We start from the raw sequence: 14,502 nt of genomic DNA, 5'->3' as shown, positions 1-14,502 counted from the left end.
GCCAGTAGAGGTGTTAGCAAAACCTACCGATTTCAGGCTTAATCTTTTCACCTACCTTTTCTTTTTCGGTAATGTGTTCATTATTTGCTGAGCATTACTCTGTTCTTTGTCTGCAAATTTTTTGTTTCTAATGCAGCTTGCTTTGTATGGGTGAGATATGGAACGGCACCAAAAATCCGGCACCCTGGAAAGCCAGGGATTTCCACCCTGTGACAAAAGAATGCCGTCTTGACTTCAGAGATTGCCTAATCCCAGCTGTTCTGATAATGTAATTAAGGCTGCCTAATGTCTTTAATTTTGCAACCAGTTTGTGTGAAAAGGAGAATTTGGCACTCTGAAGGCTTAACACTAAATAGCAATCTCAAGACGCCTAATTAGAATTCTCTGACATTAAGCTAATTGGTGAAACTGTATTTCAGCAGCTTAACTTCTTTATTAATTTTTTTTTTAGCATTTTCATTGCAAATCAATTGATGAGCTGTCAGCATTTTTTCCCTTTAATATAATTTGCTCTTAGTGTTCCTGTCCTCGACAAGCTGGCAGGCCTCGTACGAATGTTATCACCAGTGCTTCATCTCTTCTCGTCCTTTTACTCTTGACCTAAATAATGCGGCTTATTTTGTGATGTGGCCCGGTAGTTTCTCACTGCCCCGTGAACTGGGGAACGTAATTTCTCTTAAACCAAAAATTTAGAGGTGGAGAAATTTAATGAGGCAGTACTTCTGTTGAGCGTGCCCTCAGGTTTTACTTGTTTAGAACGAGAGCTGTTTCCTTGGGTTTGAATTAGGGCCACAACCATTTCAGCTGGAATCCAAAAATCTTTGTTGTAATTTGAGACACGAAAGTCTAAGTGTGAGGGACTCGTTAAAATAGAGCTGACCTTCTGTGGTTTAGGTGAAGGGCATTTGCTTCTGTTCAGATTGCTTATTCAAGTCCCTTTTGCCAGTTTGCCCAGGAAGCTGCTGCGGTGGGCCTCTCCAGCCTGCTCCCCACCCTGCACCTGCTTCCCTTCCCGTATCCTTTCTTCCCATGAGTGAGGCTGCTGGGTCTGAGTGGGAGAAAGGTTTAACAAGCTCTCAGAGGAGGAAGTTTTCTTTGTAGAATGCTTCTGACGTCGTACACTCAAGTCTAAAATCCTGGCTTTCTATCTGCAAAGTTGATTTTAGTAGGAAAGTGGGAGAACGTGTCTAACTTAAAATCACATTCCACTTTGGAATTTTTTCAGTAGTAGGTAGCTCGAGGAGAAGACTCATTTGCTTTCAATATTTTCTTCCTTCTGAGTCCAAAATCTACCTATGGGTGGTAAACATTCAAGAATATAGTCCGTATGGGGACGCCTGGGTGGCTCAGTTGGTTAAGCAGCTGCCTTCGGCTCAGGTCATGATCCCAGCGTCCTGGGATCGAGTCCCACATCGGGCTCCTTGCTGAGCGGGGAGCCTGCTTCTTCCTCTGCCTCTGCCTGCCATTCTGTCTGCCTGTGCTTGCTCTCTCCCCTCTCTCTCTCTAATAAATAAATAAAATCTTAAAAAAATATATAAAAAAATAATAATAAAAAAAAGAATATAGTCCGTATGGAACTTGGGAAATCTTTAGCTTACGTGGTTTCACTGAGTTTCAGAATTCCCTTATAAGTAAACAGTGTATATGTCACCCCCCCATGATAGTACTTTAATGTTTTGTTAGTAACTTACATTACAAATAAGTCTTTGAACCTATTTGTAGAAATAGAAAAAACTTTTTTCTTCCTCTTTTAAAGGAAGAAAAAAATGCCTACGAAGGAAAAAAAAAAGAAAGCAATTAATTTTACAGAGGAACTCAAGTACTTGTAATATGTATTATATTTGATTACTGAAGAAGCACACCTACTATTTATTAGTAGTGAGCCACCTCTCTAGTCTCAGGAACTTTTCGTAAATGGTGTTCCGGTTATCTGTTGCTACATGACATGCTATTCCCAAACAACCACCATTTCAACTCACAGTTGTGGGTCAGGAATTCAGGCAGGAGTTGGCTGTTTGATTCTTGTTTCACATGGTGTGGATGGAGGTCACCTGGCAGTGTTCTGCTAATGGTTGTGGGGAAGGCTGGAAGGTTCTTGCCTAGAACTGACCTAGAACTGACCTGTCCAGTGATGTGTCATCGGTGGCTCTGGGCTGTGAATGAATGTTTCCCATGAATGAGACAGAGCCCAAGGGGCCTCCATAACCTGGTCTTAGGCTTTTTAAATTTCTGTTGTATTGGAAGAAGCAGTTACAACCTCCACCCAGATTTGGGGCACTGGAAAGACTTGGGCCACACCTTAGGGGTCAGCCAGAGACTTGGGCTAAGTTTACACACAAAATTTGGGGGTTTTCTCCCATAGCTCAGATCTTTTTCATCTGGGTCTTCAATCCAGTAAGATCGCGGGTCTCTCTCTGAATTTTAGCTTCTCAGCATAGCTTGAACCCTTCTTACCAATGTGGCCTCCCTGTAATTCAGGTAGTTTTAATATTTTGTCCAGACTTTATTATCAGCAGGTGAGTCCATCTGGTAGGAGCTACTCTTACCAGTTCCGGAAACAGAACCATCCTTGTCTGTTTTTAGGACTTTCTATTCCATGCCATTGATTTGGCTTCTGTGGTTATACTGTTTCAGATAGTCCTCGTGGCTTAATATCATTTAATTTTTGTTATGTAATTTTAACATGAAAATAAAAATTCAAATGTTACATATATGTCAGTTATGAAGGGGAGGGTACAAATAAAATCAGTACCCCCAGATCCCCTCTTGAGAAATTCTTAATAATCAACCGTTATTAATACTATTCCATTCACCTGTATATTTCTTACTCCATTCATCTTTTTCTCCCATCCTGAATTTTTGCATTTTTTAAAATTACATCTTTAAAATTTTTAAATATTTTATTGCAATATGTTTTGCTTATTTTTGAGTTTTATAAAAATAGATTCATACCATATTCATTTTTCAGCAACATTTTTCTTCACTCAGCATTGTTTTTAACATTTGTCTATATTGTTGCATGTCACTGTACTTCCAGTTTGGTATTATATTCCATTGTATATATGGAATATGATATGGTATATAAGGTATGTATATATTCACGATAAATAACATTTTATTTTGCCAGTCATTCCTTTCTATGATTTTCCCTTTTTAAAAAAAATACTAACATTCTTATTTATATTTTCTGGTGCCAATATGCAAGAATCTCTACAAAGAGGAATGCCAAGTCCTGGAGTCGTTAAATCTTTAGTTTAACTGGGGAGTATCAAACTAGTTTCCCAAGTATTTGTCTGTTGTACGGTATAGGAGTTCTCATGACCTTTGATGACCTTTGTCCTGTGCCTTAGTATCAGACTTTGAACACTATTGCCTAGTGGGTATAAAGTGGTATCTTCTTGTGGTATTGATTTGCATTCTCTCTCTCTCTTTTTTTTTTTTTTGTAATTCTGGGTTTTGCTGATAGTATCTTCATGGCATCTTTATATTATATATTTCTCTGTCCTCTAAATTTTTTGTAAACCAGGAATCAAATTCAGAGGCTGGGTTGTAGTCAAGATCTCTCTCTCTCTCTCTCTTTTTTTTTTTAATAATTTTTTTGGCTAGAATGCTTCCTGGATTGCATTGTGCAGTTGGCTGTTGTAGCCTATCAGGGAGAGTATGACTGGTTGTTTCTACACTTTGTGTCATTGAAATTGGTGATCACTGGGTTTAGGGGTGTGGGGCCCTGATTCATCCATTGTAAAGTTGCCCATCATCTTTTATCCTGATTTTTTTTTTTTTTTTTTTTTTTTTAGTGTTTGGTTCTCTGTATCCCTTAGGATTTCTTTTTTTTTAAATTTAAAGAGTATATTTATTTATTTGACAGAGATCACAAGTAGGCAGAGAGGCAGGCAGAGAAGGCCAGGTTGGGGGGGTGGGAAGCAGGTTCCCTGCTGAGCAGAGAGCCTGATGTGTGTTTCGAGCCCAGGACCCTGGGATCATGACCTGAGGCAAGGGCAGAGGCTTTAACCCACTGAGCCACCCAGGTGCCCAAGTCCTGATGGTTTTATTTAATGACTGATGATGATCATTCTATTACCCATTGTTTGATTAGGGCATGCAAAGTAGTGATACTCTAATTTACTCTTTCTGCTTTTTTTAGCTCGAATTTTCAATAAAGAATACTTTTCTCTATCATCTCTTTGGTTACTCTGAGATGTAATTTATGTAGAAAAGGCAGGGTAGATGCTTGCTAGATTTTTTTTTTACCCAGTTTATGGAATACTGTTTTAGCTCTCTTGTTTCTTCCACAGATGAAGGTTTTTTTTTTTTTTTTCTATCATCATAAACTTGGGAATTTTAACATTTTTACTTAAATATTAGAATTAGTGTTTCCATTTTTGGGGAAAAAAAAAAAAAAAGCCTGCTAGTTTTTGATTGGTATTTTGATTGAACTTATAGAATAAGTTGGGGAGAATTGATGTCTAAATAATACTGAGTCTTCTAATCTGTGAACATAGTGTATCTCAGATTCTTTTAAATGTCTCTCAGTAATGTTTTAAATGCAGTTTTTGAGGGGGGGGTGCCCAGGTGGCTCAGTCAGTTAAATGCCTAACTCTTTGTTTCGGCCCAAGTCATGATCTCTGGGTCATGAGGTCGAGCCCTGCATTGGGCTCCTTGGTCTGCATGAATTCTGCTTGAGATTCGCTTTCTCGCTCTCCCTCTGTCTCGCCCCTGCTCATGCTCTCCCTCCCTCCCTCCCTCTCTCAAATAAATAAATCTTTTTTAAAAATTTAAACACAATTTCTTTTTGTATACTAACCTTGTATCTTGCAGGCTTGCTAAACTCACTTATTGGGTCTACTAGTTTTTGTTTTGTTTTGTTTTGTTTTTTAAGACTCTGGGATTTCTTATGCGGACATTCAGCTTATTGGCAAGTAATAACAGTTTTACTTCTTCCTTTCCGACTTTTATATATTTTCTTTTTCTTGCCCTAGTGCACTGAATGCTACCCCAAATACCGCGTTGAGTAGAAGTGGTAAGAAGGGGCATTCTGTCCTGTTCCCCAATTTGATAAAGCAGAGCTTTCCGTTTCCTGCCCATGTCTGGTGTCTGGCCCTTGCTGTGTACCAGTGCAGGATCCTTGACCCAAGCATGTTTCCTGCTTCTCTCCCAGGGAAGATGCAGTTTGGCTTCTCTCGCCTCTTCCATCTGGCCTTGTCCTTTTTCCTGCAGTTGGTGACCAGAGGGTTCGCTGGCCTTCCTGAAGTGGTAGGCTTGCTATTATTCCTTATTACTAGACACAAGGCTTATGGTGGGAGCAGGGGGCTGTCCTCTCCAGCCTCAGGGACAGAAGGCTTCTATCCCTCTCTCAGTGTGGGTCACCTTTCCCTGGAGCTGTGTTGGCAGGAGAGTTTCCTGACGCTTCTCTGGCAACTTGAAGCTTTTGCTTCATCTGAGCAGAAGTCAGGGGAGACAGGGTTTTGTTGCTTGTTCCAATGAAGGAGTCTTTTTCAGGTCTTTTGTTTGACACCAGTCTTTTGGGAGCACTCCACGGAAAAGAACTTGTGGGTGTAGAACCTCTTATGTCAGAGGTTCCGAAGGAGTCTAAGCTTCCGTGAGAGCTCATATTTGGTATTTAAGAAGTACTTAACATTTTGTCACATTTCTTCTTCTGTGGCAGATGTCCTCTCTGTCATGTGTCCTGTCTCTTCCTGGACATCCAGACCATAACCCTTGTATTCGGTTCCTCTGGGTGCCTTGCAACCTTAGCTCTCGGCTAAACTCCAAAAATGTATGATTTCATAGTTGATTTATCTTTTTTTATTATTAGAGTGGAGGGGATATTGTCTTCTGGCTTTCTGCTTCTCTTGAATATGGAATTTGCAAATCTTTCTCAAGCTCTCCACTCCTCCAGAGCCGAGCCTGCCTTCCACCTCTACTGTTCATCTGTTTCATGGAATCATTCATTAATACTCCTTTCCAATAATTTTCGGGTGACGGCTTAAACACTTTATTTTTTTTTTTCTAGCATAGGCTGAACTGTTTCAGACTTTACTTTGGTCTCTGTTGCCTTTACGTCATTCTCTGCTTATATAGATTGTACCCAGACCACTGGTTGGAGGATTGGTGTGAGTCCATGGTTCAGTTTTCACTGGTCTGAAGAAGAATGAGCAAGGATGGATGGTTTGAGTTTTATTTGAGAGAGACAGAGGGTGAGAGGTAGTGGCAGGTGCAGAGAGCAGAGGGAGAGGGAAAAGCAGGCTCCCCACTGAGCAGAGAGCCTGACTCAGGGTTCTGTCCTAGGATCCTAGGATCAGGACCTGAGGTGAAGGCAGATGCTTAACTGACTGAGCCACCCAGGCACCCCCGGATGGTTTGAGTTTTATCAAGCAAATTGTATTTACTTTTTTGTGTTTTTCTTCTGAGATTATTTGCTCTCCCATTTTTTGATATTAAAATGTCCTTTCGAAGATGAGATGATGTCAGAGTAATTGGTGGGTAATGTATTACAAGCTTTTTATTAAGGAAATATTACATATAGACAGAAAAGGGGGTGAAACATGAATTTCAGCTCACCAAGTTGTTAAAAAACGAAGTTGTAAGTTGTAAATAGCGCTCAGATCGAGAAATAATATCGTTTGAACACTTCAGTAGCAGTTCCCCCTACAGCATGCCCCTGCCTGATCAAAATCCTCCCCCGACCTGATTTTTATGGTATTCGTGTCCTTGCTTTTCTGTAGAGTTTTGCCATTAAATTAGAGTTCAGTTTTGGTGGTTTTGAACTTTATGTAAATGCAGTCATACCATACATACTCTTCTGTGTGTGGTTTCTGTCACTCAATATTATGCTTTTAAGATCCAGCCATGATCTTACTCATTTCGTTTCAATTTTGATTATTTTCATTGCTTTATAGTGTTCCATTATTTCGAGTCTGCCACAGTTTATCTAACTAAATCTTATTTGTATGGCTTTCAGTTTTTAGCTTATGCAGATAATGCTGCTGTGAACATCTTATATCTGTACAGACGCACATTTGTGAAGGGCAGTGATGCCCAAGGTGCCCTTCCCCCACCAGCAGCTGGGCATCTCCTGGGAACTTGTTAGAAATGCAAATTCTTGGACCTATTGAATTAGAAACTGTAGGGGTGGGGCCAGCAATTTGCGTTTTAACAATCCTGGAGCATGATCACCATGCTTGCTGAAGTTTGAGCAGCTCTGCGGTGGGGTGGGGATGTACCTAGGGAAGGAACTGAGGGGGTTTAGGGAAGACTAGATTAATGGCAACTGTCCTCCTAGTAGTTGTTCTGATACACATTTTTACCAGGGATAGAGAAGTCCAACCGGCGCCACATCTTTGGGGTTGTCAGACTTTTTTTTAACAGTAATTCTTTTCCTCCACCCCTTTTTGGGGTTTTAATCATCTTTATCTATAAAATTAAAACTTAGGTCATTGATCAGAGAAATCTACATGTCTGGAAGTGATTGGTCTAAATTAAATGTCCTTCAGTACAGAAGTTATATCATCATTTTTTTGGTCTCATTCCCAGTGCCTCATAAGTGATAAGCCCATAGAAAAGTACATGTTTATCGAATTGAATTTTAAAATATTTTTTCATTGATAAGCAGTTTCCCCATCTTTTTAAGAAAACAGTTTAACAAACACCTAACATTTATTAAATAGACTAGTAATACATCTTGAAATTTCACCATATGCTTTTTTTTTTTTTTTTTTTTTTAGCTTTTGTCACTTCTTTTTGAAGATTTATTCAAAAAATTTAATTCCGAAATGAAGAAGATTGCAGACCAGGTGATTCCTAAGCAAAGAGCAGCTCAGTTTGATGTCGTGAAGCACATGCGTCAGGACCAGATCACCAACGGCATGGTGAACGCCATTTCTACGGTAAGGCTTCAGTCTTTTGGCTAGGGTCTTGGGACTTAGTTATACATCAATTCTGTGGAATGGAAGTTTAAAGGACTTTGGGACTCTAGGTGAAAAAACATATTTAAAGGGTGTTTTTACACATCATAAATTTTCTATTTTGAAAGATAGTCTACAGATGAAATATCAATCACTAGGGATTTTGTTAGAATATAGCTTCATTGCCAAATTGTCATCCCTGTTGTATAAGGCAATAAGAAAACATCCTCTTACGTGGAGGGAAAATCTTTTAGTTTAACTGGAAATAGCCGTTCTTTCAGTGGACACTTTCCTATTGTTTTCTGTGATAAAACTGACATAGTGCAAGTAGTTTTATTAATGATAACTTTGGTCCAAAACAATACAGAATGTTTCATTTCATTGTAGGTTTGTATTCCTCAGAGGGCATCAGCTGTTCCTCACGTGAGTGATGGATTCAGGCCTCGGCAGCTGCCATGTGTGCAGGGCCCCTGGCTTTCATAGAAGGTTATCAGATGGGTTTGGGTTCCCTTTCTTAAAGCATCACGCCTCTACGCCTATCTGATGAAGTCTCGTCGTGTTTTGCATGGCAGACATAAGATTGGCTTTATAGATGGGATTTCACCCCGGCAGAGTAGTGTGGAATAACAACACATTGATTCTCTTGACAACGAAAGAATTCGTGGCAGACTTGCCGCCACGTGTGTTTTTAGAAACTAGCCAGTGGATCTGTGCGAACAGCCCCTGCGGTGATAGCCACCTCTAACCCGGGGTGACCCGGGCCCTTTGTGCCCATCTAGGCACGTTCAGCTCTTGTGGCCCACGCCTGTGTGAAAGTAAATCCCCACGTATTAGAAGTGACGCCCCCAAAGAGCACTCGAGTACACATCTGGTAGAGTGACTTTTCCTTGCGTCCCAACCCATGATTTTCAGGTCACAATAGCTTTTTGGAGTAGTTCTTTTGCCCCCTAGTGACACCGCTTTACCTCCTGGAGAAAACTGCTCACTCGAAAAGTTGGCAGGACACCTTGTTGCAGGTGGACCCCAACGCGTTGGCATCCAGGAGAGGATCAGCTCTAAAATTCTCTGTATTTAGTAGCATATTTTCAACAGTGTTTTCTCCAAAGGGCAGTTCTAGACTCCTTGTCTGTTCCTCTTCCCTCCCTTTTGTAAGACTCGCGCAGAATACTAGAACAAACCCTCCCGTTGGACATCCGGCTTCGCTCCCCACCTACTTCCTATTTGCCAGCAGCTGCGGCCTTATTTTAGCTCTGTGCAGAATATTTATTTACCTTCCTCACGCCTACTCTCGGGGTGCCAGTTGGTTTATGAGGCCTCCCCCGTTCAGAGCAGGAAAGGAGTTAACTGAAAAAGCAACAGAAGTTGTTAACTCGTGGAATAATGTGTTTGCTCTGTTCCTTTGCTGTGTAATGGACAGTTTATTCCTATAATTTAACTCTCCCAGGTTTTCGGAAACCTCAAATTTCTGCAGTGATGGATCTTAAATAATAATGATTATGCTTCAGTTTGTGAGAGAACTTCCCCAGAGTCCCATTTTTTTTTTTTTTTAAATTTTATTTATTTTGACAGACAGAAATCACAGGGAGGCAGGGAGGCAGGGAGGCAGATAGAGAGGAAAGGAAGCAGGCTCCCTGCTGAGCAGAGAGCCTGATGCGGGGCTCGATCCCCGGACCCCGGGATTATGACCTGAGCCAAAGGCAGAGGCTTTAACCCACTGAGCCACCCAGGTGCCCCAAGAGTCCCATATTTTAATTCAAGCGGATCACCTTATCTCCTTCTGAAACTCTGACAATTTTTCTCCTGTTAGCATTTTTAGCCTGGGATCCCTGAGTCCTTCCCTGGAAGTGGGATGTAAAATTTTGTGTTTGTGGGACCAGGCACATTTTCCCCAAGAGAACAGACATAGCTTTTATTAGAATCTCAAAAGAAAAATGAAGACCTACCATTTAGCAGATGTAATTTTTGCTTTTGAATCAGAAAGATTATTGAATCAGTAATTTTTTGGGACATTTTCTACTTCACTTTTCTATGCGTACTGTTTTCTACTATTCGTATTGCCATGAACTGAAAATTTAACCATTCCTAACCTTGATCTTCAAATTGTCTTTCAGAGTATTTAGTGTGTGTGTTTAATACAGTATATCCACTGCATAGGAGATAAACTAAATGTTCAAGATTTATTTCCTATACACCTATTTTAAGATTGACATGATAGCCATAGAGAATATATAATATCTCTTCATATAAATATATATGCAATTTTTAACCTTGATTAAGAAGCCTGCAGTTTATTCATTATCCCTGATAACCTGCTATTGGAGTCCTTCTTTTGGTCATTTTCTGTTATATTTTTCTCTAATTCAGACAGATTTTGGAAGACATCCAAATAATGGCATATTCCCACATGAAATTATCTCTTTGAGCTTTGAGCTACTTTTACCTTAAAAATGTGTATAGAAACTCCTAGTGTTCTATTAATTAGCCTACTGCTTCCAGTGGAAATCTCTGGTTGAACCGGCTTATTCAGGATATAATTAGTTCTTTAGAAAGTAAACACCGTGATGTGATAATGTTGATACATCAGAATGTTCTGACCTGGTTGCTGGACACGGGTGATATTCATGAAAGCCTTAGAAAGCTCCAGTTGAGTGACTTGGCTCAATTTTCATTTTAACTGTGATATTTTGATTTTTGAATGTACATCATGGCTCTGATTTCACAAAGAAATTGTTTCTGTGATGGACTTCTCAGAGTGACTGCAACATATCAGGCAACATATGAGCACATCAGAGGTGGTCTTATGTCTTTTTTTTCCCCCTTCACAGGGAAATTGGTCTCTAAAGAGATTTAAAATGGACCGTCAGGGTGTGACTCAAGTGCTGTCTCGCTTGTCGTATATATCCGCACTGGGCATGATGACAAGAATCTCCTCTCAGTTTGAAAAAACAAGAAAAGTGAGCGGTCCTCGTTCCCTCCAGCCGTCTCAGTGGGGAATGCTCTGTCCTTCGGACACTCCTGAGGGAGAGGTGAGGTACCCACGGCGTCTCTGCTGTGTCGGAGCTAATACCTGTTGCCGGTGTTCTCCTTCTGCCCCCATTCCTGCAGGCCGTATCCTTTCTCGGGTCAGCCACTTACCTAGCAGAGAAATAACTGATGCAGCAGTCAGGACATCATCAGTGCCGTCTGAAAGCCAGTGCCAACAGAGGCAGTCGATGTAGTGTCTCACCTCAGTAGAAATATGGTCCCCGTGTTCTTGCTTGTTTTAGCCTGTCCCTGAGAATCAAGCCATGCAATGAAGAGGGGTTGAGATTGTGAGAGAAAATTGAGAGACTCCTCACCTTTGGTCACGGGCATCTCTTTTTAAGCAACTCCTTATTTTCCATGGCTGTACTGAGAGGGCATCAGACTTGGCAGTGACAGCCAGTAGAGGCACAGAACCAGGCAGCTGACGGAGGTTCTGCACCATGGCCTCTCTCCTTCATGCTGACCATTGTTGGTGTCGCCTGATTCTGTTCGTTGTAAACTGCAAACTTCTGAAGGAAGGAACCTTGTTAGGTTCCCGCTGCGTCACAAGCTTCTAGCCCAGAGCCTTGTTTTCAGATATCTGCTGAGTGAATCAATATGCTTGTTATGACATGTGAAAGATGTTCCAGAATGTAGGAATTTGTTATGACTCTGGGGAGGTGAAAATAGAAGTCCATACAGAGTTAAGATTTTTAGAAAATTACCATTCCGCTCCTAATTTATCTTAAACCATATGGAAATTCACACTAGAATTATGCGGCTTGTCAAATTTGCATAACTTCTACCCGATGGGCTTTGCAACACTGAATTTCCCAGAGTTTGTTTTAGCTAACCTCCTTGAAATACCTATATTGTGTATCACCACAGCAGATGGTTTGAAAGAATCAAAGATACACTCTACACGTTACATTGTCTCAAGTGTTTTGTTTTCTGCTTGCTGTTTTATGTCCTTGTTCTTATTTTGTCTTAGATTGTGTTTTGGTTGTATGAAAGTTTAAAAATACTTTATTTCTTTTTCATTTTAAAGTCATTTGAAATGTACACCAAAGTTGCAAAAATAGCAAAAAGAATTTCCATAGTCCCTCACCTAGATTCCCCAAATATGAACATTTTTTACAGGACCATCGCTCAGTTATCAACCCGAAATTCACATTGGTAACAGGATTATAATCCGTAGATTATAGAATCTAGACCTCGTTCACTTCTTGCCAGTTATCCCACCAGTGTCTCTTTTCTGACCCATAATTACACTTGCTTCTTGCCATGTTTCCTCAGTCTCTTAATCGGAGCGGTTCTTTGGTCTTTTCTTTGCCTTTGCTACCAAGAAACTTTATAGGATACTGGGCATTAAATTTGTTGACGACTCATTTCCGGCCACTTGTATATTGTCAGGTACCACACCCATAAATGTTTTCCTTTACTGTTTCTCTGCCATGTCATCTTAATGGTGGTGGCGTTCCGTCGTTAGGGAGTAACAGCTTATGTAGTCAGTTTCTTTTTTGAGGGAGCATTCATGATGCCATCCATATTTGCTGTTTCAAATAGTACTTTGCTGAGCATTTCTGAGGCTAAATTTACGTTTATATCCTTGTTTACTACCTTAGGATAAATTCTTCCATGTATACGTTTTTAAGCCTTTTGTCTGAATCTCCCAAGTGTCCCCTACGAGGCTGTGCTGCTTTATGTGGCCACCAGCAAAGCAGTGAGCTTTCTTCAGACACAGACCGTACCTGGGATTACTAACAGTCAGTCTTACACATGACTGTCTTCTGTTTTCAGGCGTGTGGTCTGGTGAAGAACTTGGCCCTCATGACACACATCACCACAGACATGGAAGACGGGCCCATTGTTAAGCTGGCCGGGAACCTGGGCGTCGAAGATGTGAATCTGTTATGTGGGGAAGAGCTCTCTTACCCAAACGTGTTTCTCGTCTTCCTCAATGGTGAGTGCGTTACAGAGATGTGTGGTGCCTGATGGGCCTTTGGGTGGGGAGGGGGAGGGAAGCTCTTGTCATCCAGGTGTTTAAGGACAAATAAACTTCAGGGCACCTGGGTGGCTCAGTGGGTTAAGCCCCTGCCTTCGGCTCAGGTCATGATCTCAGGGTCCTGGGATCGAGTCCTGCATCGGGCTGTCTGCTCAGCAGGGAGCCTGCTTCCTCCTCTCTCTCTCTGCCTGCCTCTATGCTTACTTGTGATATCTCTCTGTCAAATAAATAAATAAAATCTTTAAAACAAACAAACAAACAAAAACACTTCAATTCTGGGTCCAGGAGGCCTTAAGTGAGAGGTAGAAACATGTTGACAGAAACCTTCACCCACCGGCTTGTCCTCAGGGTCTGAGAGGGTCCCGCTATCCAAGTCCAAGGTTACGTTGCAGACACTGGCTGCCTTCTGCCCATTCACAGCTGCCAGCTGGTCCACTGCGGGAAAGGCTCAGCATGGTATCGTTAAGTTCAAGCTTAACATGTGAGACATTCTGCAGTCAGATCAGCCCTGACAGCGAGTTGACTCACATTCCGCCGCTCAATGACAGATTGTCGGCAACCTGTGGCCGGAGGCCCTCGCCTTCGGCTCATGCTTCAGTTGCTGCTGTTACCCTCTGCAGAGCACGCCAGAGTCTCGGCAGCGAGGGTGCCTCGTCCTTCCTTCTTGGGATTTGGTGGTCTGGGTGCCTGTCCCCTCGCCTGTCCCCCAGGTGCTCATGCCGACCCCTGTCTTCATGCTCTTCTCCCCTTCCTCCCGCTCCCTGCATGGGCCGCTGAGCAGCAAAACAGGGCTGGCCCCTGGCCACTTGCTTCAGTCTATCCCCGTGGCTAGCGCAGACTGAGCTCCTACTCCGCACTGTCAGGCAGGACCCTCTGAGTCCGCACGCTGACCTGGGGCCCGGCGTCCACCTTCCCCATGTCTCAGATGCCGATGACAGGAAGAGCAGTCAGAGAACAGCAGTGACTCGGCGCTCGGCAGAGCTCGAAGCGTTTCTCGGAGGAGCGACTCCTCACCTCGCAGCAGCCCTTGGGAAGTGATGGAGCCGGTGTTCCAACCCGGGGTTCTGGACCCCGAGGTCCTGTCCCCAGCATGTGGACTCGGGTGGTCGGGCGCCGCTGGCGGCTCCGCTCTGCCGCTGGCCTGCAGCCTGTGGGCCGGCCGCCTGGCTGGGTGACAGGGTCTGCCGAGCGCGACTCCATGCTACGGCCGCTCTTCTCGGTTGGAAGAGGTCTGTCGTCTGTCGCTCTTAAAAATGTGCTTCTCTCTGCTCAGGTAACATCCTGGGCGTCATTCGAGACCACAGGAAGCTGGTGAACACGTTCCGCCTGATGAGAAGAGCGGGCTACATCAATGAGTTCGTGTCCATCTCAACAAACCTCACGGACCGGTGCGTCTACATCTCCTCTGACGGAGGAAGGCTGTGCAGGTATGAGTGGCTGAGAAGAGTTTTAATGTTTGCTTCTGACAGAAATGTGCTTGTTTCTGTCTTTGAACCCACTTTCACCTCTTGCCCTGTTGAGGGGAGTTGAATCCAGTTCGCGGACACCTCGTGCGTGTGCATCTGGGAGCTGAGGATTCGAAGATGAACG

General features: G+C 42.6%; 1 protein-coding gene across 1 annotated transcript in view; it reads left to right on the top strand.

The window, feature by feature from the left end:
* POLR3B (RNA polymerase III subunit B) overlaps nt 1-14,502 on the top strand; it is a 105,082-nt gene that overhangs the window by 37,176 nt on the left and 53,404 nt on the right. The window contains exons 13-16 of the mRNA XM_032346510.1: nt 7,725-7,886; nt 10,730-10,930; nt 12,708-12,870; nt 14,186-14,339. Of these exons, the coding sequence (XP_032202401.1) occupies nt 7,725-7,886; nt 10,730-10,930; nt 12,708-12,870; nt 14,186-14,339 (680 nt within the window). The remainder of the gene's footprint in view (nt 1-7,724; nt 7,887-10,729; nt 10,931-12,707; nt 12,871-14,185; nt 14,340-14,502) is intronic.

This window comes from Mustela erminea, chromosome 6 (genome assembly GCF_009829155.1).
Source record: "Mustela erminea isolate mMusErm1 chromosome 6, mMusErm1.Pri, whole genome shotgun sequence".
In the NCBI taxonomy this organism is placed as follows: domain Eukaryota; kingdom Metazoa; phylum Chordata; class Mammalia; order Carnivora; family Mustelidae; genus Mustela; species Mustela erminea.
The sequence above is the reverse complement of the archived record's forward strand: the minus strand, read 5'-3'. Positions and strand labels throughout refer to the sequence as shown.